This window comes from Myodes glareolus, chromosome X (genome assembly GCF_982192425.1).
Source record: "Myodes glareolus chromosome X, mMyoGla1.1, whole genome shotgun sequence".
Taxonomy (NCBI): Eukaryota; Metazoa; Chordata; class Mammalia; order Rodentia; family Cricetidae; genus Myodes; species Myodes glareolus.
Genome location: NC_142053.1, coordinates 90,642,600 through 90,656,696, shown reverse-complemented (window position 1 = coordinate 90,656,696; position 14,097 = coordinate 90,642,600). Strand labels below are relative to the sequence as shown.

At 37.1% G+C, this 14,097-nt stretch overlaps 1 protein-coding gene across 5 annotated transcripts in view; it reads right to left on the bottom strand.

Moving 5' to 3' along the window:
• The window catches only part of Pola1 (DNA polymerase alpha 1, catalytic subunit), a 306,054-nt gene that overhangs the window by 278,066 nt on the left and 13,891 nt on the right, over window positions 1–14,097 (bottom strand). For 4 of the 5 annotated variants that reach the window (XR_015000445.2, XM_048449783.3, XM_048449784.3 and 1 more), the window contains exons 5-13: window positions 10,652–10,767; window positions 10,133–10,195; window positions 9,169–9,261; window positions 8,670–8,757; window positions 8,205–8,406; window positions 7,940–8,118; window positions 3,060–3,172; window positions 1,941–2,057; window positions 621–695 (exon numbers count right to left, since the gene is read on the bottom strand). Coding sequence is in view for 4 of the 5 variants with exons in the window: in XM_048449783.3 (XP_048305740.1) it covers window positions 621–695; window positions 1,941–2,057; window positions 3,060–3,172; window positions 7,940–8,118; window positions 8,205–8,406; window positions 8,670–8,757; window positions 9,169–9,261; window positions 10,133–10,195; window positions 10,652–10,767 (1,046 nt within the window). In the remaining variant the exon portion in view is untranslated. The remainder of the gene's footprint in view (window positions 1–620; window positions 696–1,940; window positions 2,058–3,059; window positions 3,173–7,939; window positions 8,119–8,204; window positions 8,407–8,669; window positions 8,758–9,168; window positions 9,262–10,132; window positions 10,196–10,651; window positions 10,768–14,097) is intronic. The other variant, XM_085685002.2, reaches the window with a different exon arrangement.

The following is a 14,097-nucleotide window of genomic DNA, read 5'->3' as shown; positions in this document are numbered from 1 at the left end:
TAATGCATCTTGATGACACCTGTTAGAAGAAAAATAGGACAAGAAGCTCCCTCAAAAGAGAATGTCTGTCCAGAGATGTTCTGTCTCACTAATAAAGAATAGCCAAGTAAGTACCACTCCATTAGGAGAATGAATGCAATAGAATGGGACTCACTGAAATTGTTTTCATGTTATTTTTCTTCATCATCACTGTCAAAAAAATTCCTTTTCCAACATCAGGATCAAAACACCAGAACAGAGGTAAAAAGGTAACAGTCCAGCTAATACCCAAAGCAACGACTTTGCCTCTCAGAGAAGCAGGAACAGCACTGTAGCCACTCCTCTCTCACCTCTCCTCTGCTCACCAGACATTTCCGTAGACTGATCAAGTCCAAATCCATCATGCAGCATATCTGTTCCACTTGACAAATGGTTGTGCTATTTCAACTTTCTTATTTGAAGATGTATTCTTGAAAGGCAGTATAACTTAGGCTCTGTTACTTAATTTTATCTATTTCAATTATTAATGAACTGTGGGCTTCAAGAATCCTGCCAATACTCCTAACTAAAAGCCAGATGAAGATTCAAAGATGAAAAGATGTTGTTCAAAACTAAGCCCCAGTTTTCTTTGTATGACTTACCGAGTATCTAACTTCCAAGTACTCAGATTTTTCTGGAACATCAGGTATCTCAAAAGCATAGTTCTTTTCTACTGTCTGGGTAAACAGATATTTAAAAAAATTATCAGGACAAAATCTTTGCAAAAATTAAATCAGTCAGCATGATATACATATACATGTTCACATATTTAATCATCAGGAATCTAGCATCCTAACAGAAAACCAAAATAAACAAAAAAGATAGCTTTTCTCCTTTCAACTAATAGAAACACCTACTGACAAAAATATTAAAGAACATCTCTTGAACACTAGAGAACTTAAGAAATAAAAACTACTGATTTCTTAAATGCTAATGCACTAAATCATTGCTACTATTTGAAATTAAACAACTGTATCTTGCTGTAAAAATTGACATTATAAATTCACCTCATATGCAGAGAGTATCAGGTATGTGTTAAAAATTACTATAATATAAATTATCACCTAATATGAATTAAGTGATTTAACTCTGCAACTTTTACAATACAACTCCTTTTTCAGCACAGAAAACTGACTGCACTTTCCATAATTACCCACTAGTACACACAGGGCAAAGTTTGAATGCACAAGCAATCCAGCCCCAGCACCTACATTCTTTACTATCATACATAATATACTGTTTCTGAAATTTTTGGTTTTGGAGTTTTTTGTTGCTGTCTGTAATGATGGTGATCAAACTTGGGGCTCTTTGTACTGTTTCTGAAATTTTGAAGATGTGGCTCTCAATTTCAAGCTCAAATAATTAAGAGTGTTAGCCTATCTTTAGCAACTCAATCCTCCCTTTACTGAAACCATTTATATAGCCAGTATTTTCAAATGGGCTACAGTTCCCACATTCATAGCCAAAGGCATCAATAGCTTAGTAAAATCAAGACAATACACCACACAGATCAAAGAGAACATTTTCATTCTGTCAGAAACAATATCATAGGCATGGATTTTTAAAGACAAAGCCTTACCCATCCTTTTAAGAAAATTGCACTGGCAATAACTAGTAAAAACAAATCAGAATAGTTTCTTCATTTCAGAAAAGAAATACATGATATATTGTAGGAACTGGGGGCAACTAATTTCTTCAAATCATTTTCCTATTCAAATTCATGACCATTATTTTGTAAGTGATTTTAAAAGAAACAAAGTAGTTTTGCAAATCTAGCATTCTGATTTTACATTCACACCTATGAAATTTCCATTTAATGAGTGACAACTATGCAGAAGGCATTCTGCATGAATGTGCAGTTGACTATCTGGCAAATCAGAAAATAAACAAGAACCATAAAAAATACAGTATTGAATACAAACCTTGGACTTGAACTTCATTATTTTATATTTTGCTGCAATTTTTGAGTCAAATTCTTCATAAACGTCCTTCATTGTAACTGGACATGTTGTTTCTTTCCCTGTGTTTAGGTCAATTTTCTGTTATCCCATGGAAAGAATAATGAAGGGAAAAGAGTGTAAGTCTTCTCATCCATGAAAAAGAGAAGCCTAAATCAATTTTCACCTCTACTCATTTAAACATTGACTAGCACGGTCTTACAAATGAGTGTGAAGACATAGACTTAAAAAGTATACTAAACCCAATGTCAAATTCCTCTAGTGCATTATAAAAATCAATCAGAAATAAAGATGACCAATCCTACAAAATGGGAAAAACAAGTTTTAAATCCTGGTCAAGAAGTTCCACAGTTAAACTAAGATGGAAAGGGGAAAGGACTGGGGCTTAAAGGGATTCGAGATGTTAAAAGTACAGATAAAGAAGGGAAAGGAAATGGAAATGATTTTGTTAATTAGTCATAGAGATGTTACTGCTGCCTAGAGAGCAAAAGCATGAAAACTGAATCAAATGCCATTGCAGAGATTTAGTTACAAGTCCATAGTCCTAGCAAAAGGGGAATAAGAAAAAAAAAACTAAGCATTACATGTATTTTAAATTTTATTATTTTTTAAATTATGTCTATGAAGCCTGGCACAGTGACACGTCTTTAATCCTGACACTCAGGAGGCAGAGGCATGTGGATCTCCATGAGTTCAAGGCTAGCATGACCTATATAGTGAGTTTCAGGCCAGCCAGAGCTGACACAGTAATACCTTGTGTCAAAAATAAACAAACAAAAATTATGTCTATGTGTGTGTCTATGTATATGAGGGTGCCAGTGACACAGAAAGAGTGTCAGATCTCCTGAAGTTCCAGGGGGTTCTAAGCTACCTGATGTGGGTGCCAGGAACTCAACTTGGGTTCTCTGGAAAAACAGGACCAACTCTTAACCTCTAAGCCATCTTTCCAGCCTCCAGCAACATATATTTTAACTTTTTATGATAAAAATAGAAAAACTCAGTTATACTTCATTTCTATACCTTTTAAATTAAAATCGTGTCATTCACAATTACTGAGATTAAAAGGTAATCACTAATGTTTACCATTTCACGGGGAAGGAAATAAAGTGTTCGCTCGATGTTTTTCACCATAATACAACAGCTCACATGAGTTTGGGCAGATTCAACCCACACTTTCCCAAACAGAAAAACCACACCTGAAGAAACAAAGGAAAACAAAAGGAAATAAAAACTTTCAAGTAAATCAAATTAAAGGGGCAAGTCAAAGGCCAAATGAATTGTGTTCACATATTTACAGCTAGTTCATATTTGTATTCCCTTATATTCTTCTAAGATCACAAGGTAATAAATACTGTAGCATTAAAATGTGGCTTTGCAGCCATCGAGTCACTATTCATAAAACTGGCTGTCAAGTAAGAACTCCAAAGATTTGATAACCAACTCAAGAGATGGTCAACTTTGCAAAATCCTGGGCTTCGTGAATTATGAGTAATCAATACATCCACTCAAAACAGGCACTGATCTTAGACACTAAGAAAATCCTGACACACGCAAAGGCCAATCACTCTAGTTTCACAAGACAGCTCATCAGTGTTGTCTTTTGTCACTCATCCTGGCAGAAAGAAATAAGACCACCCAAGGATTTTCATTTCTGCAGATGATTAAAACTCTTACAAAGGTTGTGTAATTTTCAACAAGGAGGTGGGGTGTATAAGTGGGGAATATAAAGAGAGGGAAAGGGAGATAAAGAGAATAATTTAAAAATATCTTCAGAGTAGCGCAGAAAATTAGAAATCATCCTTACAACAGTTAAAGATGAAAAAACAAAATTCCATGCAAAGAAAAAATGAAGACCCTAATATTGGATTCAAAGATTCAAATAGCTCATTTTACAGTCAAACTAATATCACACTTCATGCAACACATTTGACACTGTTTATGCCTCATTTGCCACAAAAAGATCATGGTAAACAAAGATTACATTCCTTCCCCCAAAGTTACTAGCTGAAACCAGGTGCAGTCAGGATTATTCAACCTTGAAAAAGTCATAATGAAGACAGGATATGTTCCGATATGCAAAGAGTAAGATTCTTTTCATAATTATGGTTCATTCAGCAATAACTGACTGACTTAGAATCTGGAAGAAAGTGAGCAACAATAACGGGGTCTTTAAGCATACTCCGTTCTTATTAACAGCATTGACTTCACCAAAGCTTAGTGATCATTAGCAACCACCATGATGAAACTGTTCAACCCCTTAAGATTAAAGCTTTTAAAGCTATTTTATTTAACCCATTGGCATCATAAACAGAAACATAAGCCACTGCATATAGCAACTTGAGAAGTGCCACAGAAAAGGAAAGTGGACTTAGAGAGGGAAGCAGAGACTTATGACAGGAAGGAAGTACATGAAAAGGGTACACTTTTCAGTCATGATGGAGATTGAACTCAGGACCTTACATATTCTAAGCACATGCTCTGCCACTGAGCTATATTGCATGAAACATTTTTACATTTATTTATTTTTTTAGATCAGTATTGCTCAGGTTGCCCTCAAATGTCTCAGCTGAAGAGACCCACCTCACCTGGGTAACACAACAGAGCCAACCCTATTGGCAGAGGTATGGGTGAGCCAGACTTAAGCTGTAAGTGTGGAAGAGCTGACCCCACTACTCATCAGTCATTCAGGGGTGTGGGTGGAGGAGAGATGTCCCCTTACCTGCCCCCCGACCTTCAACAGACTAATGAGATCACCCGCCCCCTTGCCAACTGCAGCACTCAGGAAAGCAAGCCCTGTTCCTTGCCTAGACATTACAGCAGAGTTGGCCCTGTTGTCTGAAGTAAGACCCACCGCATGTTGCGAGTAAATGAGAGCTGTCCCATTACTCGTCTGACATGTGGTCACATGGGTAGAGAGATACCATCCATTCCCACATCAACGCACCCACACACACATCAATGTCTGAGACAGGTGGAAGAGCTGGTTCTGGAGTCATAAAGAGTGGGAGGGCTGTCCCTGACGCTCACCAGCTGCAGCACTTGGGAGAATGGCCTCTGCACCTCACCCGAGCAACATAGTAGATAGTGTAGGTGGTTGAGAGACGACCCTGAGGGCATGAGAACAAGAGAACTGGTTCCACTCCTTATTACTGCTGCAGAGGCAAAGCTGGAGAGTTCACCCTGGTGGTGAGGATAGGGGAGAACTGGCAGGCTGACCAACCCTGCAGCTACCCAAGTCCAGAACCAGGGTTAGGAATTGGCTCGCCCCAATATCCAAACCATTTATGTTCTTCTGGAGCACATGAAGGGGTCTGACCCTCAGACTCAGAGCTGCAGGACCTCCAAACCACAGGGCAAAAACAGGATATCTAAGAGTCTCAGTGAGGGCCCAACAATGATGGTGTAACAGAAACCAGAGGTCTCAAACCAGACCAATGATGCTTTGCAAACAATTGCAAGTAAAAATATATGGACAAATGGTTTACTCTGTGACTCACTGTGTCACACTGCAGCTTCTGTGATAGAGATTTTTTTTTTATTTTCCCCTTTTTTTTTTCTCTTAAATTTTGTTTTATTGGGAGGGGGATTACAGGAGCAGAGGGCAGATGTGAAGGGGCAGGGAAATGAATGGGATCAAGATGCATGATGTGAAAGACACACTGAATAAATAAAACTTTTAAAAAAGCAAGAATCCATAACAAAATGATCATGCCCTAGCTAAAGTGGGGTTGGTTAAGATACTATTTCTGAGCTTGACTAAGAAACTAAAATAAGGCCACATGCCACCTAAGTGGTTCTGAGAGAACATATAAATATTTGCTAAGAGGAAGTATGTTAATGATCTGACAATTCCTCTAGGAACCATTAACACTTTTCTAGGTAATATCCAGTTAGCTATATTTAAATCAGGTCTCCAAGTCAAACAGTTAGTCATCCTTCTTACATACTTGCTTTACTAATAGACAGTTATTCCCTCAAGCTTCATTAAATGCAATCTCCGGGAAACCATTCTGAAAAATACCACTTATATCCACCACAGATCCCAAGATATCTAAATGCAGACAATTCTATTTCAGGTGTATATGGTATTTTATACTAATCAGACAAAGACCATGGTGACTCTGACCATATTGACTCTGATCCTTTAACAAAGATTCCTACACTATACTGAGCCCACAGGAAATTCTCCTCATCTCTTAATTTAATCAAATCTATAAAGTCTGCTTCACAAGTTATAAACATATATAAGAATGCAGATGTCCGTATACAAATATCTGAGGTTTTAACATTCATATATTGGGAGGGGAAGTGTGAAAGTCAGAGGACAACCTGCAAGAGTCAACTCTCTCCTTTCACCATGTAGGTTCTAAGGGCAGAACTCAGGTCACCAAGCTTATCAGCATTTACCTGCTAAACCACTTCCAGCTCCTATTGTAAAAAGACTAACTTTGAGGAAAGGGTCCTTATGCTGCTTATAACACTTTAGTTCTACAAAACTAGATTTACCCACAGGTCTTAACAGAAAATAATACAGAAGACATGAACCCCAAGGCTAACAAAGTCGTTGGTATAACGACTCAAATGCAGTCGTTATACCAATAGCTAAGTCATTCTGAATGCCAGAATTCATTTATCATGGTAAGTGAAAAGTTGTTTTCCCTTCTGTTGATGAGCAAAGAGGCTAAAGACAAAAAAAAATGCATTTCCACTACTTCACTTGGGAGTACTTTTTAATTTCTTAAAAACTTAACCTGAAGAACATAAAACAAGTTCAATCTGGTAGCAGAGACAAAGACCCAGAAACAGCCACAGAAAAGACATCTGTTCAGTTCAAGGAGTGGTGTGGGAGGTCCTTCTGTGTATGGGTTGCTTTTATTGGTTAATGAATATTGGCAGGGCAGAGTAGAGCTAGGTGGGGAAAACTAAACTAAATACTGGGGAAAGAAGGCAGAGTCAGGGAGAAGACATGTAACCCCACTGGAGACAGATGCCAGATCCAGACAAAACTTTACCCGGTAAGCCACAGCCACATGGTGATACACAGATTAATAGAAATGAGTTAAGCAAAGATATAAGAACTAGCTAGCAATACGCTTAAGCGATTGGCCAAGCAGTGATTTAAATAATATAGCTTCTGAGTGGTTATTTCAAGTCTGGGCAGTCAGGAACAAACAAGTGGCTCCTACTATTGAGGACCTTCTCAGACAGGTATTTGTGTTCTGACATCACAATGATGTTTTGAGCTCAGGTGATTTTCCCCTACAAGAGGGAATAACATTCTTTGAGTAAGATTGAAATTCCTTGAGAAGGCTTTTAAGGCATTCAGTATCTAGCTGTACTAGCTAGTTTTGTTTTGTTTTTGGTCAACTTGACACAAGGTAGAGTCATTTGAAAAAAGGGAACCTTAATTGAGAAAATGCCCCCACAATATTGGCCTGTGGTCAAGCCTGTGATACACTTAGTTGATTAATAGTTAATGTGTAGAGCTTCCAGTTCACTAGGGACGGTGGCACCCCTGAGCTGGTGGTCCTGGGTACTAAAGGAAGCAGGCTGAACAAGTCATAAGGAACAAAAGCCAGAAAGCAGTACTTTCATGGCCTCTACATCAGTTCCTGCCTCCAGGTCCTACCTTGAATTCCTGCTCTCCACCTCAGTGTGTATTTGTTCTCTGTTAAATAAAAAGACAAATTAGGCCCAGTGTGGTGGTGCATGCCTTTAATCCCAGCACTGGGGAGGCAGAGCCAGGTGGATCTCATGAATTCAAGACCAGCCTGGTATTCATATGGAGTTCCAGGTCAGCCAAAGCCAGATCCTGTCTCAAAAAAATAATAATTAGTTAATTTAAAGAGACAAATTACTATCTGATTCCATTAGAACAAAGCCAAAAAGAATCACTAAACTATTTAAAGGAAAAGGCATTACACTCTGTACTAAAAGTCTAAGATTACCTTAGGTATAATTACCTGGTTGATTGTATGGATCTTCATAAGCATCCAGCCAATAAAATTGAAATACTTGTTCATCATCTACCCCTTTTACTAATGGGAGGTGATTAGAATCCACTTGAACTTCCTGAGCTAAGAAACTGCTTTCATCTTCCTGATCCATTTCCCAACAAGAGACATCTGGGAGAAAACTTTCTCTGCAGAAATCACATTTTCAAAAACTTTATAATCCAACAGAATATTTAGAGCACTATTTTTCTGAAATATTATAAAATGTACTTACAAGAAAGATGTGGTCCCTTTTTTAGGATCTGCCTCATGTTTCACCCTCTCTACTGGCTCATTCTCTTGGTCACAAGTCTCGGCAGTCACAGGCTCCCCATCTACCTCCTCAGCTTCCATGGGCTCATCAAAGTCACCATCTTCAAACTCCATTATCCCTGACTCCTGCTCATCTTCTGGACACTCTGTTTGGGCCAGCTCTCCTGTAAACATCACCATATGTTCCCATCACATGCTAGTGTCATGGGCCACAAAGCTTACTCTACATTGAAATAACAGCCTTGTCCTACATTATACTTATATTTCTCTTTAATCTTCAGGTTGGATGCTTTTAATTTTTACTACTATAAATTCAACCTTTCATGATTAGATGTGCCACCTTCAAAATTACCTCCACCCCTGTATCACCAAGCCTCAATGTGTTGCAGTTATTGTCCAACAACTTGTACTTTTACCTGAGACTTACCAGCAAATTCAGCACATTTAAGAGGAATGGGAGTTAACAGAGGTTCCTTCCTAAGGACAGGGGAAGCAGGTTTTCCTGAAGGAATTGCCTGTAAATGTTTTTAAGTGTTTAGTCAGTTAGAACTGCATACTAAAAATATGCAACTGTCCTACCCTGACCAAAGATAATGACAGTTCCCACTTATAAAAAGATTTCGTGTATTATTAATGTAATGGCTTCAATTATTTTACTGTTACCTGGATTTACACAAAAAAAATACTTGTTTCCAGGAAGAAAATTATTACATTTAACACAGTTGTAATACCTATAATAAACATGTACTAGTTACTACAAAATTTACTACAAAAATGCAGGCACATGCTATTTTTGAAATATATGAAACTATATATTGAATGAAAGTTCTAATTTAAAAGAAACAAAACAAATTCAAAATCATAATCTCCTTCATATAGGCAAATAAAACAAATTTAAAGCAGAACAATGTTCCTACAGAGTTTACCTTAGGGGTGTGCACTGAGAAAGGATTGAGCAAAGCTCCAGTGGATCTTTTTTTCTTTGGTATCAATACAGGTGGTGGAGATATTTGAGATGTCTAAAAGGAAAGAAAAGACAGACATTTCATTGTCATGCCTGATTTACCACATAACAAAAAAAGTACATTTTTTTTTGCTTATGCCTAATAACTAAAGTGTTTTTCCTTCCCTGTCCCCCAAACAGGATCCATGCTCATGTACTGCAGTTACTATAGCAACAATACTACAGAAATCATTAGAAAACCAGAATAGATATTTAATCCATCCCTAATTATTTTTCTTTCAAGAATTTAACATACTCTCTTCACTTACTCTTTCAGGTATTACATTTAATATCAAACAAAATATCAATACATAGTGTTGGTATTAGTCAATAGGTAGTCACTTAGAAAGAAGTGCACCTCTAAACAAAAGCTTAGTCTTTATGAGATATGGCCAAATCGCAAAATTCACAGTGTAAAAGAGCCTATTTGAGTTCTATCAAAGGCAGCTCACTTACTCTTCCTTCACTCCCACTCAGAATTCTGAAAGGGGCTCTCATGCCTAAGTGTGCAGATTGACAGGCTTCAATCTATTTATGGAACATACACTATAGCAACAAAATACAAGCAATGAACATTCACAGAACCAACTACTGGGTGAATTCTTACTACTTCCAACACACACCCACACAGCCCATCTACATAATCATCTAGAGCAGTAACAGTTGGAAACTCCTCACCTAAAATGGTGAGAAGAAACCTAAAACAGTGAGAAGAAACTAATTTGGGGGCTCTTGTTTTCTTTTTTGTATGAGGGGGGATTTTGTATGTGCATGTGTGGTAGTATCCTGGGACATTTCTTTCTAGTGATAGTTTTTTTTTGTATAATTACTGAACTGTTTCTTCAATCTATGCCTCTGCATCTTATAACTCCAGGAAATTCACTTACCTCAGTGTTCAGATCCTGTAGAATGTCACCTAGCAGATCATCCTTGGACAAGTCTACTGCTTTCTGTATATTATATAAAAAATTTTTAAAGTGCAAATGAGATTCTGGATTGAACTTTTTCATGCAGACCATACATACATTTCTGAAAGGAAGAACCTGATCCCATCAGTCCTTCACTGCTCACTCTCATCTACTATTCAGAGTTTAACAGTCACTTGAGCACATCTAATTAAATTTATACTCCCAGCCTCTATCTTCATCTTTACTTCGCAATTCTTGCTTGTCAGTAAAATTAAAGAAATTGTCATTTCAGCATTTCTAGTCAATTTTCTTTTGTCCCCTAAGTTCAAACCACTGAAGTACCTATATTCACATAATACCTAAATTCATCTTACTAAGTGCAATTCATAGAACATTACTCAAACATATATTGAGCACATACAATTTGGGCAATGAAAAATTAATTTCATTTCATTTCATAGAGGGAAAAAACACAGTATAAGGAAACCTGAAACTCACATCTGCAGTTTTCTTCCCAGCACTAGCAATGAACATTGCCTTGATATTGTTTGGTTTTGTCACTGAAGGTTTCTTTACATCCTTCCTGTCCTTTCTGTGTGCTCTGCCATCACTTCCTATTGAAATAAAATGTATTCAGAAACACGAGCTAGATGGAAAACTAGGGCCTAGCTGCAGTCACTCATTGTCTGTATATGAGAACTTAAGAAGAAAATAAACTAAGAATTCAAAATACAAAATTGGGAAATTCTGCAGAAGGTACACAGGAAAGAGTCTTTTAAATGAGATAAACTGAAGAAAAATGAAGACTGAATTATGAAAAGCAATGAAATATAATGAGCTAAATATTGGGGGGAGAGGTAGGTGACTAGTTGTTGTAGGAGACTGCTCTTTCGTTTCCCAAACACTCAGACCCAAATAATCACAGAGAAACTATATTAACTGCAATACTGTTTGGCCAATAGCTTAAGCATATTTCTAGGTAGCTCTTAATTCTTAAATTAACCCATTTCTATTAATCTGTGTATCACACGAGGCTGTGGCCTACCAGTAAGGTTCCAGCCAGTGTGTCCTTCTTCTCCTTAGGCAGCTACATGGTGTCTGACTCTGCCTACTCTCTCTACATATCTCTGTTTGGACTTCCCACCTGGCTTTGCTCTGCTAAGCCATTGGCCAAAACAACTTTATTCATCAACCAATAAAGCAACACATACAGAAGAACATCCCACATCAGTTAGTAGAAATGCAAAGCTTTTGAAAAGGGGTTAACTTGATATCTCCCTTCCCACAAAAAATAAGGCAATAAAGATAATCTAGAACCAACAGTAACTGGACACATGCTCTATGCTGTATCAAAACTGAGTGGCACAAGTGTACTTGCTCATCCAAAGAGAACTTTTGTCATCGTCTTTCTTTGTGGGCATGACTAAATCACCTAAGAACTTTTCTAATACTGTCCATTTTAATATCATTTTCCAATTCATTCCAAAAAATATAAACCTAAAAAGAAACTAGAATGACCAATTAAAACAGTGCAGTAGCAATATACATAGACTAGATGACGTAAAAAAAAGTCTAAAGAAATGTGTGACATTCCTATAAAAAAACCCATAAACACACTTAAGTCTCACTCTTTCCAAGAACCACTCTTAATACTAACCCATTCTCAATCCCATTAAGAAAAATATTGTTTAATAAATTTCAACTCTGCTTCATAAAAAAGAAGTCTAGAAAACAACACAATTACTTACAAAAATTTACTTTATAAGTTGGCAACTCACATTACTTGAGTTTTCAATAAGCCATGTTGATGAACCATTTCTAAAGCAGTAAATCAGTATTAACACCAAATGACAAATTTAAAAATAAACAACACAAGTATCTTTGGAGTGCTCAAAATTTTTAATAATCTATTTCTTTGAATTTTTTTTGTTTTTCTAGACAGGTTTTCTCTGTGTAACCTTGGCTTAGAACTCACTCTATAGACCAGGCTGGCCTGGAATTCTGGAACTCAGAGATTCACCTGCCTCTGCCTCCCCAGTGGTAGGATTAAAGGCATGTGCCACCACAACTGGTTGAAATTTTCATACACACACACACACACACACACAATATATCTAAATGATATCTAACCTACAACTCCCTTGCCCCAACTTACCCTCAGACCCTCCAACATATCATTCTCCCAATTTCATGTCCTTTCCTACTATAATCCAATGAGTTCAATTAATGTTGCCCATATCTACATCATTGTGATATCAAATATAAGGCTTTATTCTCCCCCACAAAGATTTCTAGTCTCCTTCCTCTGGCAACATTCAACTGTCTTTTTTGTTTGTTGTTGTTTGGTTTGGTTTTTTATTTTTATTGAAAATAGATTCTTCTCTCATACATACATTCCGACCACTGTATCCCCCTCCTCCACTACTTCCAGCTCCTCTCCACCTCCCCTCTCTCCCAGATCCACTACCCCTCCTCTCCTCTTCAGAAAAGAGCAGGCCTCCAAGAGATGACAGCCAAAAAAGATAAAACAAGATACAATAAGACAAGGCAAAGCCCTCCTATTTCAAAAGCTTGACAATACATTGTTAGCAAGGCTTTGGGAAAACAGATGCTTGTATACTGTTTATTAAAAGTGCATAATTCCTACAAAGAACATAATTGGGCACAATAGTTCAGGGTTGTAATCCTAGCATTCAATAACCTGTGTCAGGAGGACTCAAGCTGAAACTGAGAGAGCTTGAGTTCAAAAATAACCTGTGCTATGTTATGTGCCCCTAAGTGGCAGCTCACACCTGTCTAATTCCAGTTCCAGGGCTTTTGACACCCTCATACATTTGTACAGGTAGAACATCATGAACATAGAATAATAATAAACCTAAAAATACAGAGAGATGGGTTAAGGGCACTGCTATTCTTCCAAAGGACCCAAGTTAAATTCCCAGCATCTACATGATCACAACCAACTGTATAACTCTAGTTCTGGGGGATCCTATGGTCTCTTCGGGCCACTATGGGCACCAGGCGTACATTTGGTGCAGACATACATATAAACAAAACATGAAAAACTTTAAAAATAGATAGGGTCTAGAAAGATGGTTTAGAAGTTAAGAACATCTGTTGCTCTTGAAGAAGACCCAGTTCAGTCCCCAGCTTCCACATAGTGGCTCACAACCATCTTTAACTCTAGTTAAAGATCCAGGGGATCTGATGCCTGCTTCTGACCTCCGTGAGCATCATGCACACAAAGTAGTACACATTCATACATGCAAGCAAAATACACATATACACTTAAAATAAATAAATCTTTTTAAAAAACTTTTAAGATAATTAAAAAAGTTTTCATGTATACTTACTCTAAAAGCCAGCAACTTCATTTCTAGGAATTTTCCAGGAGGAAAGCACAGAGTTACCAGATATGGTATTATTTATAATAACAAATTATTGAGTTCTTCCAAGAGTTCATTGAAAGGCGTGAATAGTTATACCAAGAAGCATCCACACGCTGTTTTGCAGCTACAGACACATCAACATGAAGGAAAGATTTCTACATACTCTACATATCACACAAGAGTGATTTTCAGGGTCCTTTGCTATGTGAAATAAAACATGGAAAGTAACTATATAGACATTATCTTTTATGTAACAAAAATAAATCAAAACAATACACTAAATTCTTGGTATATAGCCTTCCAAACAAAAAGTAGTCAAGCAAAAACTTGAACACAGTGTTCAAAGTGCAATAAGAACAATAAACAAAAGATGGAAAAAACACAGATGCCCATCAACTAATGAAGAGATAAACAAAATGTGATATATGCATATGTGTATATATATCACATAATAGTATATTATTCATTTATAAAAAGAAATAAAGTACTAGCACATGCTATAACATGAATGAAATAAATTAGCAACATTATGCTAAGTCAAAGAAGCCAGACCCA